The 25,314-nt window shown below is 34.2% G+C and overlaps 1 protein-coding gene across 4 annotated transcripts in view; it reads left to right on the top strand.

Moving 5' to 3' along the window:
- Positions 1-7,844: 7,844 nt before the first annotated feature.
- LOC108334746 (uncharacterized) overlaps positions 7,845-25,314 on the top strand; it is a 28,076-nt gene continuing 10,606 nt past the window's right edge. For 2 of the 4 annotated variants that reach the window (XM_052869903.1, XM_052869905.1), the window contains exons 1-14: positions 7,845-7,927; positions 8,291-8,367; positions 8,507-8,660; positions 10,243-10,381; positions 10,709-10,931; positions 20,214-20,397; positions 20,759-20,860; positions 20,992-21,318; positions 21,394-21,477; positions 21,568-21,726; positions 21,880-21,963; positions 22,774-22,911; positions 23,263-23,375; positions 23,497-23,657. In XM_052869903.1, the coding sequence (XP_052725863.1) occupies positions 8,291-8,367; positions 8,507-8,660; positions 10,243-10,381; positions 10,709-10,931; positions 20,214-20,397; positions 20,759-20,860; positions 20,992-21,318; positions 21,394-21,477; positions 21,568-21,726; positions 21,880-21,963; positions 22,774-22,911; positions 23,263-23,375; positions 23,497-23,657 (1,945 nt within the window). In that variant the 5' untranslated portion in view covers positions 7,845-7,927. The remainder of the gene's footprint in view (positions 7,928-8,290; positions 8,368-8,506; positions 8,661-10,242; positions 10,382-10,708; positions 10,932-20,213; positions 20,398-20,758; positions 20,861-20,991; positions 21,319-21,393; positions 21,478-21,567; positions 21,727-21,879; positions 21,964-22,773; positions 22,912-23,262; positions 23,376-23,496; positions 23,658-25,314) is intronic. The other 2 variants (XM_052869904.1, XM_052869906.1) reach the window with 2 other exon arrangements.

Genomic DNA, 25,314 nt, shown 5'->3' with positions numbered 1-25,314 from the left:
TTCACTGTTTTTTTATTTCTTAGATTTTTTTTAAAATATTGTTAAAAAAAATAATTAATAAATAATTATATCTCCTATCATAATTTTTGAAATAAAATAAATAACAATAAATGATTTGTAAACGCTTAATTTTGTCCAAATAATAAAAAAATGACAAATTAAAATTAACTTGAAATACAAAACATAAAAAAAATGTATTATTTAAAAAATATATAAATACATCTTGTATTTAATTTGATGAAATAGAATTTTAGATTATATCATGCTAAATAATTTAAAAAAAAATAAAAAATATGTAATAATAAAAAATGAAAAAAAGAAGAAGAATAGGAATGGATTCAGAATTTTGATGTTTGCCCTTTCTCCCGCCTTTTTTTCATTCTTTCCTCGTCCATGCAAAGAAAAGAGTAGTCAATCTGTGTATTGGGTCTGCTATTGGTTTGCAACTAAAAGTAGAAAACGTAAAGCACACCCAAATGTACTCCAGATTGCAGTGCTGACCGAGTGGGTAACAGGCAGGGTCACAATCCACACGCTTCACTAATCTTCGTCTTCTTCCCCTTTAACTTCATCCTCCTTCTTCATTTTCGGCAGACACCACAGAACACACTTCATTCTTTCCCACTGCATCTCTCTAGACATATGTCAAACTGTATAATAGGATTTGGTTATAGTTGATGTGAGTTGGGACCAAAAATCTCATAGGACAAAAAATATTTATTGGAAAAACTTACAAAATCAAATATTTTCAAAGTCTTATAAATTAGGATTAATATGAGTTTTCCTTTTTTAGAATTGTGAAATATAATTATATTAACATCATTAATATTAATTTAACAAAAGAATTTAAAAAATATAAAAATCACACAAAACAATAAATAAATAAAAAATAATTTAATACTTATTTTACTCTCTCGAATGAGGATATTTGTTCAAAGTGATCATACATTTTAAAAAAATTTTACTAATGTCCCAATTTTTGTAAAAACTTTTCAAGTGAGTCCTTTTTGAAGTTGCTACCTGGTCAAAACTTAATGAGTTGTCCACTTCTGAATTTTTAAAATTAAAGTTAATGATGTAGAAATGTTTTAACATAAGGTTAAAACACTAGTGCAATTTTGACTTTTAAACTCGCACATTATACTTCATTTGACACCAAACCGTTGTCTATCACAAGGCGGTGGCAGGTTTGTAATAAAGCCGATCTTATATAATTCGGTTGCACAAAAAATCGAAGCATAATCGGTGCCTAAAAGCTGACAACTTCATGAAAAGGTGATACGAGTTCAGGATTTGGGCTTACAACTTTACAAAAAGGTGATACTACCTCGGTTGCCTACAGACCCGAGGCAGAAAGCCTGAGCTACCACCTCGGTCAACTTAGACCCGAGGCATAAAGCCTGAACAAAACGATCTTCGACTTCGGTTCATTCCTAATCGAAGCATATAGGCTTCAGATTTTCTCAGTTTAAGCATTTGTTTCGTTTATAACCGATGCTGTAGAGCGCTACTACTTCGGTTATTCTAGACAACCGAGGTAGTCTCTTTTATTAGCTTCAAAATTCTCAAACTTTGTTCATTTCTTCTCACGCTTGGTTCTGTTTCTTCTTCTTTGTCTTCGTGTTGCCACTGCTGTTCATTTCTTCATTGCTTTTTTGTGTTCATTGCTTCATCTTTCACTTAAAGCTTGGTTGAGTTCATTGCTTCTTCGGTTCTTCTTCTTCGCGTTGTTGCTTCGTCTTTGCCGCCACCACCGGTGTTCTCCCTAAGGGTTGCCTCCACCAGCGTCGCCGTTGCGAGTCCTTCGTCGGTGTCGTTCGCTTCGTCCTTCGTCGCTGTCGCTCTCACCTTTGTAGTCGTTGCTGTCGTCGCCCACTGTCATCGTCGTTGGTGCCACCAGAATCGCACCATGGAACCCTAAATCAGAAAATCCCAATTGGTCGTTGTTCAATCGAATCAGATGCACGAGTGGGTCGCCAATCGCGCGAGTTCGTCTCCTCGGCCACCATCGCGCGTTTCTCCCCCAATGGCGAGTGGGTTGCCTCCGCCTCGGCCACCATCGCGCGTTTCTCCCCCAACAGCGAGTGGGTCGCCTCCGCCTCGGCCACCATCGCGCGTTTCTCCCCCAACGACGAGTGGGTCACCTCCGCCTCGACCACCATCACGCGTTTCTCCCCTAACGACGAGTGGGTCGCCTCCGCCGATGCCTCCGGTACCGCAGGACCTGGGGCACGCCGATGCCTCCGAAGCTTCTCTTTTTGTTGATGATGTTGTATACTGTGCAATGAACGTGCGATGAAGCTTCTCTGGGTGTTGTGTATTGCTTTGTTGTGTATTGCTTTGTGGTGTATTGCTTTGTGGTGTATGTTGGAATTTCTCAAATGTTGTTGTGTGTTGTTGTTCTTCCTGTGCGATGAAACAGGCTTGGCTGAGGATGGTTGAGGATGGTTGAGGATGGCTGTTTACCAGCTCTTGAGCAAGATCATTCCACAGTGAATCAACATCCTAAAGGTTGAAAAAATTAAAAAAAAAACACGTTACTGCCTCGGTTATCTAAAAACCGAGGCATAATCCTATTTATTTTTACTCGGTTCATAACCGAGGCATAAAACTTACCATTTTTTACCTCATCTGTATATGCACCGGTTGTAGAACCAGTGCCTATAAGCAAATTTAACCGGTGCCATTTCGTCTTACTGCACTAGTGAAAGAAAAGAGATTCAGGTTAGAATTAATTCGTGATTTGGGGTTGAAGAATATGGTGAAAGTGGTGTTGAAATTGGGATCGTGGTGGTTCGTTGAAGGTGCAATTTCAAGAGCTTATATGAGGTTAGTGTTTTTCTTGGTATACTTTTGTGATTCCTATCTCGCCAAAACCACTTTCCTCGACTTAATGGTGGTGCACCAAGCAAACGACCATGACTAGGGGTTTCAAGATCCACGCGAGAGAAGAACCAGCGAGAAATGGATGCCAAAAACAAATTGGGGATTTCCCAATTTAGGGGTTTTTCCAATTTAGAATAAGGGTTTTTTTATTGAGGTTCTCCACGGCGGCACCAGAAAAGAAGAAGGACACTAGAAAATTGGGGATTTTCCTTAGGATTCCAAAATTGGGGTTTTTTCCAAATTAGAGTTTCTTAACAAATGTAATTAGGATTTTCAAATATTACAAAAGGAAATACTTTATTGGATTTTAATTTCTTTTCTTAATCCAACTATAATAATTCTTCCTGTTGTTTGCTTCCTGCTTGTATCATTCAACCTGTGTAAACCACTCTTTCAAGTAAAGAAAATGGTACCACTTTCATAAGCCACAGTCAATCACTGTCTGTAATAAGAGCTAAAGGACTATGAACCTTAAGCACGAACAAGAGAACAATGGATCGAAATTGACTACAAATATAATATTCATAATCAATTAAAGCAAACCCAAATTTGGTTCATGCTATCTTGCCCCTAGGAAGAAGTCATTCATATCTCAGCCACAACCACTTTCCTCACCTCAAGGACGAAGTTGCACGAGCCCAAACCCTAATCCTTTTCTTTTAACCCTCTGTCAAAACATTGCATCTTAATCATTTTTTTTAAATTCAAAATTTACACCGTCATTTAACCTCACACTACTACATAATGACAAGAATTGGACATGTCATTATATTTTGGCCAAGAGGGCATCTACACCATTAGATTTTTGACGTTGCAAAAAAGATTAACTTGAACCATTTTTACACAACTTGGGACCTTTGTGAACTTTTTTTTTAAAACGTAGGACCACTTTGAACAAACGTCCTCCTTCGAATGACCAAAAGAGATAGTAAGCCATAAAAAACCATTGAACCAATTGTTATAAATAAATAATTAACAAAAAAGTGTTTTCAATCTAAAACAAATATAATAAATAATTACATAGAAAATTCTAAAATTTCAAATATCTCTTGTGATTTTATTATATTATTTTTTTTCTTTTTATATCTAATCACAATATTTATTTTAATCCTAATTCAGAAAATGAAAGTGTTTTATACTATATATTTTGCGATAAAAACAAAAAGAAAACTATATCGTTGTGAACATGAAAACAATTTTAAGATCATATTTACTAATTAGTTAACTCTACATAGAAACATTTTGTACTTATTTTAAAAAAGTTTATTTTACATAATGAGAAAATTTACTCTCTTCTCAATATTTCTTTGTAATATTCTCAGTTGTTTCTAACCATTTCCAATATGAAGATACATTTAATAATAATTTGAATTAACTGATATATATATATATATAATGAAATGATAGATATTTAGTTATTAATTTAATCTCATATTTATCTTTCTATGTTTTAGATATTTTTATATATATGTAAAAGTTTATAAATACATATGATTTTTATAAAACAAATATTAACTCAATTATCTAATTTTTATAATTGTTAATATATAATTTTGATTTTTTTTTAATTTTATAAAATTATGTGTATTTTTTTTCAATTTAATGTATAAAAATGTTTATGTTATATTAATATTTTTTTATAACAATAATAAATTATTTAATTTATTTTATGCTTGATTTTTTTGGGAAAAAAAATTTTCTTTTAAATTGAAATGCGTTTATTATATTTTAGATGTTAAAATTAAATATAAGTTAAAATTTTATTTATATATAATATTTTTTAAATAGTTTATGAAAATAAATTTATAAAATAATTTCAAAACAATAAAAAATTAAAATTTGTTTTATAATTATTTTCAAATATAAGTAATTTCTAGACTTACAAAAATAACTTTTTGAACATTTTTTTAAAATTATCTTACTTTTAAGTTTAAATAAACTCAGCATATATTATATCTTTAATTTTTCAAAATAATGAAATTATGTATTTAAAATATGATTATAATTAAAAATTTATTTTGAATAAATTTTTATAAAATCAATATTTATATATTTATGTTTTAGAAAAAGATATTAGTAAAAAATTATTTTATTTTTAACCTTAAACAAACTCAACCTATATATTTTAAACTTTTCAAAACAATAAAATTATTTATCTAAGATATGATTAAAATTAAAAAATCATTTTAAATAGTTTTTTATAAACCTACATTTATATATTTATATTGAAAGAAAAATAATATTAGTAAAAAATTACATTATTTAAACTTAAACAAACTCAATATATATTATATTTTTAACTTTTCAAAATAATGAAATTATATATATATATATATATAATATAATTATGATAAAAAACTTATTTTAAATAGTTTTTGATAAAATCAATATTTATATATTTGTATTTAATTAAAATAATATTAGTAAAACTTATAAAGCAAATAAAAAAATAATTAAAAATGCATTAATAATAAATTAATTTAGTTTGGGGCTAGTTTCATCCTAACCCTGTCCCAATCCACTTTAAGTGGAGCTTTGGATTAGGGTTTTTAAAAAACTCCTCCTTAAGTGAAGTAGAAAAATGAGACTTGATTTTAGAAGAAAGGGTATTTCACCCTACATCTCCAATATCTCATTATGTGTCTCTAACTTCTTAAAACATTTTATTTTTAACTTTATTAAAGTTATTCTACACTCCTTAATAATAATCTAATTTAATTTAATATTTTAATATTATTTAATATATATTTATATCTTAATAATTATAAAAATATAATTTCTATTATTATAAGTTATATTAAAAAATAAAAATAAAAATAATAAAAATAAAAGTAATAATAATGAAAATAATAATAAAAATAATATAAAATCTGATTTAATATATTTAAATATATTAAATTATATTAAAATATAAAATTAAATTAAATAATTATTAAAATTTAAATAAAAAAATTAACAAAAATTATCTATCGGATATCTATGTCCGTTACTTTAGTTAACGGATTTCTCAATTAACAATTTTTTTAAAATTTTATTTTTTATTTAAATTTTAATAATTATTTAATTTAATATAATATTTAATATAATTAAAATTCTTTTGTAATTAGGTTTAAGTATTTGTTTCTTAGTTTTTTCTGTTGCTGCCTTTTTGTTTTGTGTTGTCATAATTTCAGTTTTATTCATGTACTAGTTAGTTATTATTCGGTGCTATGTACTCTGTGGTTAGTATCTGTTAGTATTTTTTATTTAATAGCCTTTCAACGTTCAATTAAAATAACACAGTGAGTTTAACAGTGTGTGTCGTATTCTGTTTTACATTCATTCCCTCACGCCGTCGTCTTCTATTTTACATTCACTCCCACCCGCCGCCCGGAGGAGAAACTAAAACCCTCTGCCTTTGTAACTATCTCGATAGGAAAATCAGAATGGAAATTTAGTGAGATGATTCACCACGGCTGCGAAGGTTTCTCTTTTCATGTTTCTTTGTTATTGTGATCATCCCATCTTATGCTCATGCATACTTTATCTAATTATTTTTTCCCTTTCATGTATTATTTTATTGCTTTTATCATCATACTGATTTCATATAACTTGTAGCGTTGTTCTAGCTCAATATCCAATTATCGAAACATCTTTTTAAGAAAGTGTTAAACAAAAGGAAAATGACACTTGAACAACCATTTTTGACAACATTTAGACACGCGCACACGTGTCAAAATATGAGTGGTCCATTTTCATTTAATTTTTCCAACTGGACCACTCAGATTTTGACACGTATGCGCGTGTCTAAATGTTGTCAAAAACGGTTGTTCAAGTATCATTACCCTAAACAAAATTATCAAAAGTTTATTTTATTTTGTTTTGCTATTTTACAATCATAATAATTAAGTTTATTATTATAGTGTCGGATTCCCCTTGATAATTCAAATTTTCATTTTCAGTTATATAACATTTTAAAAATTTCTTACACTCCAAACCATTATGAAGAATGAATATTTATCTTTCATCTATCTCCTTCTTGGTCTCATCTAATAAAGATGGTAATTATCACATAAAGATGGTAATTATCACATAAAGATGGTAATTATCACATCCCTCTTAAATATATATTTATAAAATCTTATTATAATTAACTTACAATTAGGTATGAACTATGAATTATCAATAAATAATTTTTATTATTTTTTTAATTCTTAAAAATTAGGTTTGACTTATTAACCATTATTCTTATTAATTCTTAATTAATAATTATTATTTTTATTAATTATTCATTAATAATGGTTATTGTTCAAATTAATTCTCAATTATTGATTGGGATTTGAGTTGTAACATCATTATATCTCTTATAATAAAATTTTAAAATAATTAATTTTCAGTTATCATATTTAATAATATTTAACATCTTTTTAATTAAATGATGACTAAAGCCTCTCATCTTTTATTTATCTAGTATGTTAGAGACAGATTCATATATTCATGTGATAAAATTCAATTTCTACACTCTTATAATCATTTTTTTCTAAGAATTTATTTAATATATTTTTAATTAAATAATTATATACCAAATCTCATCTCTAATAAGAATTTTTAAATAAGATGAATATTTTAAATTAAATATTTAATAAATCGTTTTATCTGTTATTTAAAATATATAATTTTTAATTGTTACAGTTTTTCTGAATCTTAGATTTATTATTTAGTAATAATGAGAATGGAAGAAAAAAAATCAAAATTTATTAAAATATTATAATTAATGTTTAGCGCATCTTGGATTGAAAAAAAAAAGTAGAAATTTTGAATTTTTTTCAAGGATTTTACTATTTATGTGTATCCATTTGACTAAAAATGAAAAAGATTATTTATTTATTTATCTTTTTGTCTTTTACCAAGATGGAACTTACTGCACAAGGATGCAAATAATGAGCTTTTATAATTTAACTTATGGCTTGTCGCTTCATTAGCCCACTCCACTCTCAGCGTAACTCCCAAGTAACTGTTAGTCTCTTCGGTATTTTCCGATTCCGGTGTTTTCTACTCGCCAGTAAGTTAGTTTATCTTTTGGTTTTGTCATCGCTGCTGTGTAAGTTGTTTCAGATTTCTGTTTCCCTGATCATTTTTTAAGAGCTCGTGTTGTGTGTTTCATATTTTCTTTTGAGTTCATCGCATTTTGTGTGTATTTGTATTTTGTATTTTGGAAGTTGAACGGTGTGCATGTGAGTTTGGGGGTTTCATGACCTTAAGATGATTGCAGTGGTTGTCCCCACTGTGTGATAGGGAAATTTGTTTTGCACAGAGAGGTGCATTTGTTTATTGATATTTTGGTTTTTTTAAAAGGATATTTTGCAGTATGGCTTTTTTTATGGTCACTATTGTTAATTTATTTATTTTATTGACATTTATGCAGATGGTCATGTTCCTTGTTCTGAAGAAAGATAAAAAAATGATATGCACCACGAGGTGCCTAGACCCGCCGATCGATTTGTATGGATTTTCTTCTTCTTAAGTTGTATTCTATTTATTAATTTTAAAAATACTTCGGAAAATTTGTTGCTAGCTGTTACTTTGATGATAAGGTAAATGAAGTTTATGGTGTGATAGTTTGACCTAAAAATATTTGCAGGCCACAGGAATTGAGCTTAACATGTGAAATTTCCAAAAATAAGATACATAGTCTTTCTGAATTTCCCCAATTTTCACTAACTCCGGTCCCAAATAATTTACACGAGATGTCTGAGTGGGGGAACTTTTTGAATTACCTGTGTAAAAAAGACAAGGTATGATGCTTATCTGAACTTGTTTTATTAACGCTCTAGCATATTTATGTTTCTGATGGATTTGTGTAATTGTATTGGTTGTTCACTTGCTTCGATACTAAGGATATGTATGGGCCAATCTATTTTTTACTTTTTTCTCCTTCAAAATGGAAGGTGGGTCAATCAGTTTTTGATATAAGTTCTTAAAAATATAAGTAGTTTATTTAACGAGAAAAAAGCTAAAAGATACGGAGCTTTTTAAAAATCATAATGAGAAATTTAGTTCTAGCTTAAGCAAAACTTTTGACACTGAACTATCTCTCTAAATCCTAGTACATGACATTTAATATTTGTATCTTTTGGTAAACAACAATGAAATTTATGACACTTTAATAAATATTATATTAGTCACAAATTTATTTGGTTTAATCCAACAATAAAATTATATTTTTGCACCTTTGCTGGAAAACTCTAGGGGGGAAAACAACAAGGGGATACTCAGTAGTGGGCCACAAGTCAACTAAATAAAAAGACTATGACATCACACTCAATTCAAAACCTTAGGACAATAGGTTTGTAGGTCTTTCTCACTTGTACATTGCTCAACTTGTCCATTTCTATGCAATGTGAGAATTCAACTCGTACATGAACTCTAACAAATCCCTCCTTCAAGTGTGAGTCCCATCTAAAGGAAGCTCTTGCTTGTCCATGAGTATTTAATGGTGACTCTTATTTACATTGTTGTTCACCTCAACAACACCCTGGTTGGATTAGTTGCCAAGATGATATATGGGATTATCTGCACACCAGGATCCACCATTGACACCATAATATTTGTTTAAGTTGATCACATGAACTATTGACTTTGATACCACTTGTTAGAACACACACTAAACATACTCACAAGCAAAAACGAAGAATGGGAAGAGAACAAGAGATATGGGTTCTGAATGTAAAATTTATATCTCACAGACATATGTGTATCACAATACATCATTACAATTTATAGTACCATTAGGAGCAATTCGTTGACAGCCCACTGACTACCTTACTAACATACAAGGCTAAGGGAATTATCTACAACACTCTACCTTAATTTAAATTAGCAATATACTGCATTCTTATCATTTTCCTAATAATCTTGAATTTGTCAACCTTAGGAGGCTTTGTTAACTCCAACTTCCCTTTACTAACTTGATCCCTTACGAAATGCTCCTTTCTATGCTAAGTATGGGGTAAGGTCATTGAAAAGTCTTACCCTTGCATATGAAAAGAGATTGTTTCAAGATTGGAAGCCATGACCATCCAGTCACTTAGCCACAACTAAATTGTTGTGCCAGACTTAATATCTTAAAAGATATTTTAATTTTATATTATAAAGGAGTGTGGTTGATCTTTAGGTTTTCTTATTAATTTTATTTTCTTTCTTTGCAGTACCTTTTTCTCTAAGTGATTAAGGCCCTGTACTAAGTTTCCTGTAACATTTATGACATATCCAGTATCAATGAATTGAGAAAAAAAAAAGTATATTTTCTGTCATTATTTAGCTATGCTATTTTGAGCATTTAAATTAAAAATCACAATCACGCTATTTTTTTTGCAGGTTGCTCTTATAAACTTTGAGCAGTACCAATTTTACATTCTACCTCCTGCATTAGTTTCAACATCAAGCTCAGTCAATGTTGCATATAATATAGATAATACAGGTTCTGTAGATACTCGTCCAAGGGATAGTGAATCAGGTGTTCCTTCTTTGGAGGACTGTTTTTTTGTTGTCAGCAGTTAATGATTAATTGTACAAAAACATTGCATCCAATTGTTATGCAATGTGCATACACAAAATAACACTAATGGATAGAAATAACTGATGCACACATTATTTAGGATTAGGACATTAAGTATCTCCTATCTTTTGCCTTTGAAATAGAGAATCATATTTGTATCTCTGGGTTATCTAGCTTGGAATTTGGAATTGTTTTACACATAGGAACAAAGACAATGGAGTTTTTTATTTAGTTACTACCTTTTATGACACGGTTGAACATAACTTGTAGTAGATATTTCCTTAGCAGGTTCACAGTTAGAGGAATGCGGTGGACCAAATACAGCTGAAGGTCTTAAGTTTTCTCGAGCTGAAGAAACTTGCAACGAATATCAATCTAGAGTCCCTCTAAAAAATTTCATACGGGCAGACCCAAGTTACCTTAAAACTCTTGGCCAGGCTCATTCTGGATGGATTTTTGGTGCAATTGCTGAGCTTGTTGATAATTCCAAGGATGCCAAAGCAACTAAGTAGGTTTTATGTTTTCTTTTCTGAGCTGTTATATCATGCGTTACCAGCCAGTAAACATACTATTTGAGATCTTTAATTTACTCTATTTTCCCTTGTTTATTTAATTTCTTCAAATAGATATAATTACTTAATGTGAATAGGCAATATAGGAATTCAAGATTCTATTGCTGCTTTTGGTTTAATGTGTGAGATGCTAAGAAAGACTAATGCTTTCCTGAATTTTCAAACGGTTAAGGGGATAGAAAATTATCTTATCTAGCTTATTTGGTGTTTGGCCTGGGGTTTGTCCTTTGTTTCTTTCTTTTTCCTTGGGTGAAGTTATTAATGCCAAAAACATATAGTACAAGTAATCAAGACTGTGGATTCGGCAATTCTTTATTTCTCACCCTTTTGAAGAACATATTGAGTGCTTGCTTCAAATGTTTTGGTAAAAGGTAAATGCCATATATATAGTTACTTATGTTTATCTACGTTTCTTAACTTTCTGTAGAAAGTAAAAAGGTGTAGACGTCAGCTAACCCTTTTTGTTTGTTTTTACTTTGACTCATTTAGAATGGAGGATTGGAGAAGTGAATAAGTTGATGCTAGAGATTTATTAAAAAACATAAGCTGAGTTATTTATCCTCCTTGTTAGAATAGGTCTTAAATAGCTTTTATTTGAAAAACTGATATGGGTTATACCTATGAGTTGTACCTATCTATATACCTTAGCTTTATAAGGAGGGGGTGTCTAGGGACATACATGTTTTTGTTGTATCTTAGAGACAGGACCATTGCATCCTGTGTGAACGGAGAGGGCTTAGTGTTGAATAGTCGAAGATTTGGTTCCTTGGCAAAGATTTCCATGATCATCTTGAACAAGGCAGGAGCAATGTACTGTCTAATCAAGTTGAATAGTCGAAGAAAGCTTATTTTTAGCTTTGTGCTTTATTGTTACAATCTATGGAACCCAAATTATTAGATACTCTTAGATTGTTAAGAACATGCAACTCTTTCTGGAAAAATAGCTCATCATATTTTTTGCACATGATATTTAGTGCTTTTATGACTTTGCCAATGGGCTTGCATCTCTCAAACAAACAAATCATAACATGATATCTTTCATGAGTGAAATTCAATCTGCTATTTGAAAATTAAAGATGTTCTTGGAGGTTGAGTCAATAAACAAGATTAAGAGAAAGTAGCACATTTTTATAGTTGTGCCATGCAATAAAATTTGGAACATGTTAGAGATAAACTTTTTATTGATCACAAATTCTTATCCATGGAAAGCTTGAGCCACGTCTCTTTCGGGTTCCAACTCTTCAAAGCAAGAATGTTCAGTAAATTGTGAAATCTTGGTGTCTACATGTAGAAGAGGAGAATGTAGTAATGGAGAAGGACGTGGTGGAAAGAGATATCCTCAATGCATGTAGTCTATGAGAATCAGTCATATCCAGTAGAGTTGCTTCTCTTTGCATGACTCTCTTGATAAGACATCCAAAATCTTTAAAGTTGAAACTATGGAGCCCAAAATCTTGATAAAATTTGTTCTTTTGGTTTCTGTTTGTCCTTTCAAACGTATTTCTTTAAGTGAATTGGCAAAGTCTTTAAATTGTTCACCAATCTTTGATGTCAATTATTTTGATACTATTGAATATAGTAAAACTAGGTATAAGATTAATCTCTTGTGTCAAAAATAAACATAGGGTCATACATTTATATTCAAGTTACCACCAATAAAGACACAATACTCGGAGGTAGATCTTCTATCAGAAGAAGATATTGCCTAATCAACATCTGAATAGCAAACAACTTTTGTATGGTTATTGGAGTCATATAACAAACCTTTTCCAGGAGATCCTTTGATGTACTTTAATATACGGATGACTGCATTCCAATGATCTATACATGGGGAATTGAGAAATTGACTCACCACATTGACGACAAAGGAAATGTCAGGACGAGTAACTGTAAGGTAATTTAATTCCCAGCCAATCTTCTATATTGCTCAGGATTTGAAATAGGCTCCCCTTGATTTGTAGGAGTTTGGTATTAGGATCCATGGATGTGTCAACAAGTTTTGAATTAATCTAGATTCCTCCAAAACATCTAATGCATACTTCCTTTAAGATATAAAAATACCATCATTGGATTGTGCTACCTCAATACCCAAAAAGTATATAAGTTTGTCAAGATCTTTGGTCTAAAAATGATGGCAAAGGTGTTCTTTCATATGTGAGTTGCCATGGTGGTCACTGCTTAGAAGAACAATGTCATCAACATATATCAAATAGACACAACCAACATTTGAGTGACAATAAAAGACTAAATGATATGCCTAAATTTGTCAAACCAGGGCTTAGGAGACTGTTTTAGGCCATATAAAGATTTGCGAAGATGACATACCAATTCAAATGGTATGTCAAAAGACTCCCCTGAGCCACAAATCCCGGAGGTTGCTCCATATAAATTTCTTTCTATAGAGACACATCAAAAGAAGACGAATCCATGAAGTAAAAAGAAAACTCATTGAAGGTGAAATCTGTAGAAATAAAATAGCGATTAAGAGATGTAGAAACACACTTGTATCCTTTTTGGGATTGAGTAAATCCTAAAACACGCATTTGTGTGATTTATGAGATAATTTATCAAGACCAGGACCAAAATTATGAGCAAAATGTGTAGACCCAAAAACTTTCAAAGGCAAGGGATGGAGAAGTTCACGAGGAAATAAAATAGAATGAGGAATTTTGTTATTTAAAACTGAAAATGGCATATGATTAATAATATAACATGCAGTAAGAATATCATCACCTAAAAAATGTTGAGGAACCTCACCATGAATTAAAACGGTACAAGTTGTTTTAATTAGATGTCTATTCTTGTGCTCAACCACCCCATTTTGTTGAGGTGTATAAGCACATGAAGTTTGATGGAGAATTCCATGAGAAGCCATAAATTGTTTAAAAGAATTTGAAAGATAATTACTGCCATTAAAACTTCACAATGTTTGAATAGAAATATCAAACTGAGTTTTAATTTCATTATTAAAGGTTTGAAAGATAAGATAAATCAGAATGATTTTGCATTAAAAATAACCAAGTATATATGGAATAATCAGCAATAAAAGTAACAAAATATTGAAAACCAAAATTAGACTTAAGAGGACTAAGATCCCAAATGTCAGATTGAACTAAGGCAAAAGGGGATGAAGCACGTTTTGAGACACTACTATGAAAGGAACTATGACCAAGTTAGAGTTGTTGCATTTTGATCAAATTAGGATGACCTAGTTGAACAAGAAGGAGAGATGGAGACTCCATAATTGTTCCAAGATACAATGTTAGAGAATGGAGAGTTTATGTGAGAAGAGGAAAGCATTAATAGTCTTGCCTAGGCAGTTAGGAGAGGCGGGAAAGAGGGAATGTATAAATAGAATTCTTGTATTGTTTTAGTTACATTTTGACAGTTGTTGATTTGACAGGAGTTTTAACCCTGTGGGGAAGGTTAGGCTCCCAATTGAGATTGTACAAAGTATTCTTTCCACTGTGAATACAAGATCAGCATTCTTTGGTCTTCTGTGTGTGCGATTGTTCGTTTGGTTAGGTTTAACCCATAGAATACGTCCAAGACTTTGAGATATTGGTGGGGCAAACCCGTGGAGTTTCGGAGGAGCAGATGCTCTGGTATTTCCTTGCTGGACTGTGCATGACATTAAGGGTCAGGTTAGAACCCACGATCCCCAAGAGCTGATGGTGGCGATGAGAATCGCGAGAGACGTGGAGGATGCTACGCGGGGAGCGAGATGGGGAAGTTGGAATGGGACCAAGAATTCACAATCTTGGTAGCGCGTGACAAGTGTTGTGATACGAAACGAGCCCAGTCATTGGGTCCTAATCTGAGTCGACCTGGAGGGCCGGAGAGTACAGGGTCGGTGAGAAGAGAAGGAGTCGCAACGAGTACCAACGCGAGACCGAGCGGTATTGGCGGAAGCGATAATAGGGGCCAAACGGTGAGGAACCTGCCCTATCCTGAGTTCCTTAAGAGAAAGGAAGAGAGGCGATGTTTTCGATGTGGGGGACCTTTCGCGCCCGGCCACCATTGCCCCAAAAGAAGCCTGCGTGTGGTAATCCTAGCAAAGGTTGAAGAGGGAGACGAGGATGAGGGAATGACCGAATGGGATCAGCGGCAGATGGAACTATCGGCCTTCTCAGCCAAAGGTTTAACCCAGCCAAAGACCATGAAGTTATAGGGAAGGATTTGGGAGAGAAAAGTGTTGGTGTTGATAGACAATGGCGCAAGCCACAATTTTATTGATAGGGGCTGGCGGCAGAGCTGGGTTTGGGCATTAGAGAGACACCCCCTTATCCGGTGAGCCTGGGAGATGGGCAACAGAAGAGAACCAGTGGGTGCTGTGAGAAAGTTCTGATAACTTTAGAAGAGGCCACCATAGAGGAGAACTTCCATTTGTTCGAGTTGGGAGGCGTGGACATCATATTGGGGGTAGAATGGTTGGCAAAATTGGGGGAAGTAATGTTGAACTGGGGAGAAATGACAATGGTTTACAGCCAGGGAGGGAAGAAGGTGAAGATCAGAGGACATCCGACCATGGCTAGGCGGTTGATAGAGCCTAAAGCTCTTTTGAAGTTGACAGAGGTGGAAGTTTGGACCCTGGTGTGGGATTTGGATCAGGTCGGCAAGGTGGAAGTCAGAGAAGGGCATACAGAGTTGACAGAGGAGCAAGAAAGGGAGCTGGAAGAGATTCTGAAGTTACACCCAGTGAGATTCCAGCAGCGAGAAGGCAGCACGTGAGGAACATGCACCAAGGATAGCAGCGGTTGAGGCGTTAACCACCAGAGATGAGTTGAGCTTCTCGAGGCACACCTAACCTTGACTTTGCCGGAGAAGAAGCGACAATGGATGGCAAAAGTATATCAGCGCCAATGACAGATAGTGAAAACGCAATTGTCTGGCTCTGGATGCCAACTTGGAGAGCTTAGAATAGCTAAAAATTGTTTTATTTCACTTAAACCACTAATACAACTTACTATTGTATTTATAGAGTACAATAGTGCAGAATACAAAAGTTCAGGAAACCCCTAAAACCTAAAAGTTGAGTTCCCCTACATAAGTATTAATAATAATAAAGAACATTACATTTCAACAAGACTCAAGTTATGTCTCATATTTTCCTTTTCGATATTTTGTTACTTTCATTGATAAGTATTCCATATCTACTTGGATTTATCTAATGAAACATGTTTTGAACAATTGTTTATCTTTATATCCTTTTTATAATGAAACAAAAAATCAACATGACCAAGTAATTAAAATTTTAAGAAGTAACAATGCGAAAGATTACTTGTCTAATTTTTTTATTGTTTTAAGTTCACATGACATTTACACCTGTTTACTTATCCTCACACACCTCAACAAAACAGTATAGTAGAAAGAAAAGTAGACACATGGTTGAATTTTTTCATACCGTGTTGCTTGGTGCTAATGTACTGATTCGTCATTAGAGCAATGTTACCTTAATTACTTGTTTTCTTATTAACAGAATGCGATCCTTTCTCAACAGTAAGGTTCATTATTTCATTCTATCTCCATGTTATCATTTGTATCCTAAGATACCTCAAAAAGGTTCCAGGATGCCAATGTCATCTCTTACTAGTGAACTTCTGTCAAGAACTAAACATTTGTGATATGTCTTACTATTACTAGACTTGATTTATCTGATGCAGTTTGTTGTTAGTCAGTTCATATAGATTCCTTGTATTAATCATTGGTATGTTATCATTTGTATCCTAAGATACCTCAAATCAAAAAGGTTCTAGGGGCCCAACGTCATCTCTTGTGAACTTGTATGGTAAAACAGTTCTATCAACAACTAAATGTTTGTGAGATTCAACAAACGAAGATGTATTGTGATAATCAAATTGCTATCCATGCCGCTTCCAATCTAGTATTCAAAGATATGACTGAATACATAAAAATTGACCTTGTTATTTGGGTAAAGTTGATGTTGTTGATCAAGGAAATTTGTAATGAGTTTTTCAGATCCAATGATGAACTTGCAGATGCATTAACAAAATCCTTGGGAGGATCTTGTGTTTAATTTATTTGTTCTAAGCTTGGTACATGCAATTTGTATAGAGCTTGAAGGAGAGCATTAGAATAGGTCTTATTTACCTACGAATCTACTTTTGGCTTTTCATATTTACTCTTCCATGTACTCATTGTACAAGAAAAATATTAATATAGATATGAGAACTATTGAATACAGCTGAATTTACCAAACCAGGCCCGAGGAGATTGTTTTAGGCCATATAAGGATTTGCGAAGACGACATACCAATCCAGATGACTCCCCCTGAGCAACAAAGCTAGGCAGTTGCTCCATATAAATTTCTTCATGCAAATCACCATTTAGGAAAGCATTTTTGACATCAAGTTGGTAAAGAGGCCATTGTCGAAGAGCGGCCATGGCAATGAATAGGCGAACAGAGGTCATTTTTGCCACAGGAGAAAAAGTATCAACATAATCCAAACCAAAAATCTGTGTGTAGCCTTTGGCAACCAGTCGAGCTTTCAGACGATCAATTGTGCCATCAGGGCCAACCTTGATAGCATACACCCACCTGCAACCAACAACAGACTTTTCAGATGGTAATTGGACAAGCTCCCAAGTTCCACTTTTCTGTAAAACACTTAATTCATCCAGCATAGCTTGACGCCAGCCAGGATGAGTTAAGGCATCACCCACAAATTTAGGAATTGACACAGAAGAAATAGATGAGAGACAAGTGTAAAAAGATGGAGATAATCTGTGGTAACTAAGAACAGTATAATGAGGGGAAGGGTTACGGGTAGAGCGTATGCCTTTACGGAGGGCAATAGGCAAGTCAGACTCATTTGCTGGAGCCGGAGGAGACACGGGAGGCGGCACTGAAAGTGAGTCATGAGGGAGACAATTGCGGCGACTATAAACCTGAAGGGGTGGTGGTGAAGGACGATCCTGTGGTGAATGAGAGTCTAAAGAAGGAGGAGACAAAATGGGTGGAGCATCACCAGGAGGATCACAGATAAAAGGAATATCAACAGTAACAGGTACAGAACTAGAAGATAGATGTGTAAAGTAAAAAGAAGATTCATCAAAAGTGACATCAGCAGAGATAAAATGACGATTGAGGGAAGGGGAAAACACTTATAGCCCTTTTGTGACCGTGGAAATCCTAAGAAGACACATTTGTGAGACCTAGGAGATAACTTATCAAGACCAGGACTAAAATCATGAACAAAACATGCAGATCCAAAAACTCTAAGAGGTAATGGATGTAGAGGGTCTTAAGGAAATAAGATAGAATGAGGGATTTTGTTCGCTAGGACGGAAGATGGCATGCGGTTGATAAGATAACATGCCGTGAGAACAACATCACCCCAAAAACGTGAGGGTACTTGACCATGAATGAGAAGGGTACGAGTTGTTTCAATAAGGTGTCTATTCTTGCGCTCAGCCACCCCATTTTGTTGAGGGGTATAAGCACATGAGGTTTGGTGAAGAATGCCATGAGAAGTCATAAAATGTTTAAACTGTTGAGAAAGGTATTCACGGCCATTATCACTGCCTAAAGTGCGAATAGAAACCCCAAACTGAGTTTTTATTTCATTGAAAAAAGTTTGAAAAATAGAAAACAACTCAGAACGATTCTTCATGAGAAACAACCAAGTACATCTGGAATAGTCATCAATAAAGGTAACAAAATATTGAAATCCTAAAGTTGACTTAACACGACTAGGTCCCCAAATATCAGAATGTACCAATGAAAATGGGGATGACGCTCGTTGTGAAACACTACGAGGAAAGGAACTACAAGTATGTTTACCTAACTGACAAGACTCACACGACAAACTTGATAATTTGGACAGACTCGGAACAAGTTGCTGCAATTTGGCAAGACTGGGATGATCTAACTGAGCATGAAAAGGGATGGTGACTCCATGATTACGCCAGCATGTGGAGAAGGGCTGAGATGATATAGGCCATGAGACTCACATCCTGTGTCAATCATGTGGTTCGAACTCCAGTCCTGCAACCAAACAGAATCTTTGGTAAATGAAATAACACAATTAAGGGAACGAGTTAGATGACTTACGAACAATAAGTTAAAAGGAGACCCAGGGACATAAAGTACATTATCAATGGATATGGACGGAAAAATATGAACAGTACCAATACCATGAGATGAGACTCTAGACCCATCAGCCATCGTTACCGAGGATAAATTAACCGGACATGACAAGGAAGAAAACAAGGACTTGTTACCAGTGATATGATCGATGGCGCCTGAGTCAAGGACCCAAGATCCGAGAGAGTGAGTCAGACCGACAAAAGGAGTACCTGTGCGTATAACAGAAGCAGATGTTGTGGAACTAGAGTGCTGACGGTTCTCATACCATCTGAGAAATTCCTGAAAGAGTAAAGGGTTATTTATGGTATTTGATGAAGTAGGATGGTCTGCAGACGGTGATCGGGGAGGTGGATCAGAATTAGCCATTGCTATAGGTCGAGGAGGACGTCCATGAAGTGCATAACATCTATCAATTTTGTGGCCTAGCTTGCCACAGTGGTCACATTTTGGACGTCCTTTACCTGGTTGGCGAGACCGATTCCGATCATCAAGTTGGGCAGCCATGGAGAGGGAGAAACCCTAAAAAAATCCAAAGTGCTCCGATTGACGCAACGACCACAGATCCAGAAAGAGGGCGAGGAGACGATCACAGCGGTTCTGATCGGCGGCGGAACTCTCCGACGACGCGCCGGCACACGAGGCGGGAAGCGGCGGCAGCGGTGATTGTTGCGGCGGCGCGTGGAGGCCCGTGGGTGGTCCGTTCGCCGCGATCTTTGTTCCACGGTGGTCGCCCGGCCGAGACGATTCCGATGGTGTGGTCGTTGGTCGATTCCAGAACTCCGGCGGCGGCGGCGACTACGGCGGTGATGGGTACCGGAGACCGTGGAGTTGGCGGGAACTATTCCTGTGCTCTAGATACCATATTGAATATAGTGAAGAAGATTAGGAGAAATCTCCCTTATGTGTTTAGCATACACATAGGGTAGTTTATTTATAATGTAAGATAAGGGTTAAACTCTAAATACATAATGGGCTAAGTCCAATTAACAGAAACACACAACTTAACATCTAACAAGAACGTATAAGAGGCGATTAAAGTTCTCTTAAATATATTTTATTTATCTTTAGTCTCCTCAAATTGTACTTATTATTTTTATTTATCTTTCAGAATGGACATTTTTGTAGATATCATCCAGTTGAAGAAATCTCGGAAGGATGTTCCGATGCTGTGTCTTATTGATGATGGACAAGGGATGAACCATGATGAGGTTATGAAAATGGTATCTTTTGGGCACAAGCAATCTCATAAAGTTGACACGGACCGCATTGGCAAATTTGGTGTTGGATTCAAAGTAGTTTTCTCTCTTATCTTTTTCCTCTCTGCCTCCTATGAACTCTAACTTATAGCTGGTTTTTTACGATACAAGATTGGATAAATGGCTTCTTTCTTTAATGTTTGGGCTTAACTAGGTTAGCTAATGGTCTTTTAGGATGGGATTGGATAAATTGCTGCTATCTTTTATATCTGGGGTTTATGTACTAGGTTAACTACTGTGGTTTAACTTTGATGCATTCTATTGGATGGACTTTCATGCTTTTGGTTCCATGCTAATTTGGAATAAAATATAAATTATAATGTCTTTTTCAAACTCAGTTATCTGTTCTTGCCTCGGTGAATTCTGAAGTGTTGTTCTTTTTGCCTTTCTTCCATAGACAGGAGCAATGAGGCTTGGGAGAGATGTTCTGGTTCTAACACAAACAACTACTTCCAGATCTCTAGCTTTTCTTTCACAATCATTGAATGAAGGCAAAGATGTAAGTTACACCATATTAAAAAAGTTGACCCTTTAAATATTCCCTATGTTGATTGGAATTAATTGACTACTCCAGAAGTTAATTGAATTCTTTTAATTTTTATTCTGCTTAAATATTTTATTTGAGTGCAGAATATTGAAATTCCCATAGTCAGCTATTGCCGACAAGGACAACTTATGGAAATTGACCTAAGTATGCAGTCTGAAGCTTTGGCAAAATACAATTTGAAAGCTATTAAGGATTTTTCACCATTTAACAAGTATCTTATTGGTGAAAAGGCAGCCCTGTTTGGTACTGGTACAGGAACACAAATATACATATGGAACTTGGATGAATGGGGATCAAAGTATTGTTTAGAATGGCATGATGGACTAAAAGGTGGGAGTTCTTTTCACCAAGGTGACATTCTTATCCGAAGCAAGAGGACTCGTTCTCGTCCAGGCCAGATTAGTCAAAAGGTTTGGCATCTCTTTCACTAAAGATATTGTCAGTTGAAAATATGTTGCATTTGTAATATTTTGTATTGTCTGCAGGTACCATTGGATTACTCACTACGAGCTTATTTAGAAATTATATTTTTAGTTCCTCGAATGAAGATAAGTGTACAAAGAACATTGGTAATAGCATTCTTGTGTTTCAATTTGTTTGTTAGGGGAGGAGCCTTCCAAGTCTATTATTTAATTGTTTTTCTTTTTGTTTTTGATCAGGTTAAAAGTCGACCATTATCAAAATTCCTTACTCAAACTATTGTTGAAACTGGTGACATCTTGAGAAGGCCAGTTGAATTAATTCTTGGATTTAGTCAATTAGAGTGGGAGCGGGCCAACTGTGGAATGTTTTTGTATTGGCATGGTCGCCTAATTGAGGTGAGGAGTTGGCTTGTTTGCTAATGTTGATTAATAGCCACTAAAATAGTCATGGAATACCCTGAAATATGGAGGTTTTGGATTTTCAGGTATTTTACGTATGCTTAACTTGAATACATTTTGTAAAAGCCTAAATTTGTTTGTTTTTCTCAGGCTTACAAGAGAGTTGGTGGAATGACTCATAGTGCAGATGTTGGCCGGGGTGTAATTGGTGTTGTTGATGTGACCAATTTAATGGTATTTATTTCCCGTTTTCATTTTGTTAATGTATGTCTTTTTCTTATTGGTTTGCCTGTATTCCATAGTGTAACCTTGTTGGACTAATAAGTGTATGCTTGCTTCTTGGTTTGATTCATTCATTTGAGGTGTTGGCAAAACACTCTTACAAACATTACTATTTGGTGGAATTCAATTTCTACATGAATTTTACTTAATGAAAGTGTTTAGAAAGATATGTTTGAACTTTTTGTTGTTCTCCATTTAATTTGACAAACATATTTGTGTTTGTACAATCTGCCATATGATATGACTGAGTGCTTTACAATTTCTTGAGTTGCAGTTCAAAATGTTAGAGTTGGTCACTTCTGATCCTAACTTGGAAAGCTAATGGGGTGACCAATTTGGGGAAGAAATTTTTTGAGAATTCATGCTTTTGGGCTAGAGCTTTTATATGCACTAGTATAATATTGCTAAAATACAATTATTCTTTTTGTTTCAACTGTGGATAAGGTGAGTTGCTTCACCACTTGTGGTTTCTTCCAGAAAGCGAGACAAGTTAAATTTATGTGCTCGTTAGCTTTAACAATGTTGTGCATCTTTTCTTATGGATGATTAAAAATTAGCTTGTCTTTTCACATTTTGAATGGTCCTTTGATAATTAGGCAAGCCATGTTTTCCTATGGAACTTTTTCTGATGGTTTGTTTCCAAATTTTGATTAAACTTATGTCATTGCAATCAATTCTTCAACAAATTATTTATTTTCAGTAGAATTTTTCTCGCTCTTTGCAACACCTAAATTCTTGTACATTTTTCTTTCTTTTTCATAGGATGACGAGGATGGCCGGGTGTGGGTACACAATAACAAGCAGGGATTCCAAGACTCAGAACAATATGCATGTCTTGAGCAGTGGCTGAGTAGAAAAGTAGATGAATACTGGGACAACAATTTTGACGCCCTTGAGTTGGTAAAGACACTTCTTTTAAATTCTACCAAAACTATGGTTCTTTTTTGAAGTTCTGGTTATTATTCTATCAAAATAAGCCATCATCTGAGGTTGTTTCGTTTAATTGAATTTGGTACACGTATTCAATTTAAATTTTACAATGTCTGCTTTACTCGAGGTATGTCGTAAGAATGGCATTTACTTGTTTCTCTTTGTAAGACGTTGATTCCTGTATAGTTACGTGTGATTAAACAGGATATTAGATAAAGTAGATTTACACTTCTGTACTTGCATGACAAAAATCAGAACTTTGACATGCGTATCTTCATACCCTGGGTCTTATACTAACTGTTACTTTTATTACTTATGCAGAACAAAGATAATTGTGTCTTCAAACCTGATCATGAGTGGGTTCAATGTGACAAGTGCAGAAAGTGGAGAATATTACCTACAGACTTTGATAGCAGAAAATTGCCTTTGGAATGGTATGTTAAAAGATATTTCACACAAAAATTCTGATGTTACTTGTAAATTGGAGTGAAATAAAAAGAGTTTGTTTGCATTTGCTGTGTTATAATCATTTGTGATTTCTGCTTGCTATTTCAGGTTTTGTTATATGAAGCCTTTCAAAGGTCATTGTTCAGATTCTGAACAGAAGATGGCGCCGGGCATAGTTAATGTTTCCACAAAGAGGTCGGGTTATGCTTGCTTGTTGAAGGATTCCAACGATAAAAAGGTGGAAGGTGTTGGGAAAACCTCTGGCGCAGGTTAGACTATCTATCAGAATAAAGAACGAAATCATACTCCCCCATTAGTCCTAAAGAACTTTTCTCTTTTTTTTTGCTGCAATCAGGTAAAAAATAACGAAGCATAAATATTTATCACTTTTTATCTGATCTTGATTTTAGTTTTACTGAAATCTGATTCGAAACAGATATATTAACATACGATAATGATTTAACATATAAATTTGGAAATAATTGCTACAGTAGAAATTGGTATGTTGTGCGAAGTAACTCTAACAACTTAGAAGGATAATTGTTACCAAATATATATATATATATATATATATATATATATATATATATATATATATATATATATATATATATCTGTTAATTTGTCTAAAATTTCAAGTCGCATGCTTAAATGAACTTATGTTAGTTATTATTTAATATACTTGTTTGACTAGGAAAAAGGTTTTTATGTTACTATTGGGATAAAATTTAACATGCAAGTCTTTTGGTCACAGTTTGTTCAAAATGATTAATTGAAGCTATATGCATGAATTTATATTATTCAATATAATTATTCTTTAGGTTATATGCACGTAATCTGATAGGTTTCTGATCAAGAAACCCTAACTAATACCACAAATGCACTAGCAGAACACTGTATAACCTCTCATTTTATTATCAACAGAAAGAATACAAGTATAAGGCCACTATGAGAGCCTAACCTCCCCCTACAGGATTAACAATTCCTGTACAGATTACCCACAGTCTAAAGTCCCCCAACAACTAACAAAGCCTATCTATTTATACAGACCCATTCTTGCCTTTCCTAACTGTCAGGACAGTTAGGCTAACTAATGCTTCCTTCTCCTTTCATATACTCTCAATCTCCTATCATAATCCATATTTATTTAACTACATACTCGAGGTTATTTTGAGATATGATTCAACCTGTGATTCTTTTTGTTCATTGTTATATAACTTGTTAAGCGTGGTCCAAATTTGACCCCATCTTGTACTTAGGTCTCAATGTGACACATCCCACTTATAAAGAGAATCTTCTTGTTAGATTTAAAAGGGTTAAACCACTTCCGTAGTCCCTATTTATATTGGGTTTTCCTAAATAGATCTCTTTCTTAATTTTTTCTCCAATTGGGTCCTTAAAAGTGAAAATTTGATTCAATTGGCTCTATGCCGTTAAATTAGGTTTGTTGAAGTATAATGTCTTTATTTTATTATTAATATTTAGGCTTAATTACCTACTTAGTCCCCATGTTCAGAGGTAATTTGCTGTTTAGTACCCGGTTTTAAAAATGTAAGCATTTGATACCTATGTTTTGAAATTTGTATCAATTGAATCCTACCCACTTAACGCCGTTATAAATCTAACGTTTTTCTGACTGTGTATGTGATTTGTGGACGAGCGGTTATGGACGAGCGTTCGCTTCGTTGGACGAGCGTCCTCTTCTGCCTGACTGGGCGTTCGCTTCGCTGGACGAGCAATTGATAACGCTCGCCCTGTGGACGCAAGTACGTTCAGTGGACGCTCGTCCAGCGAAGCGAACGCCCAGTCAGGCAGAAGAGGACGCTCGTCCAGCGAAGCGAACGCCCAGTCAGGCAGAAGAGGACGCTCGTCCAGCGAAGCGAACGCCCAGTCAGGCAGAAGAGGACGGTCGTCCAGCGAAGCATA

This window comes from Vigna angularis, chromosome 10 (assembly GCF_016808095.1).
Source record: "Vigna angularis cultivar LongXiaoDou No.4 chromosome 10, ASM1680809v1, whole genome shotgun sequence".
NCBI classification, from domain to species: Eukaryota; Viridiplantae; Streptophyta; class Magnoliopsida; order Fabales; family Fabaceae; genus Vigna; species Vigna angularis.
The sequence above is the reverse complement of the archived record's forward strand: the minus strand, read 5'-3'. Positions and strand labels throughout refer to the sequence as shown.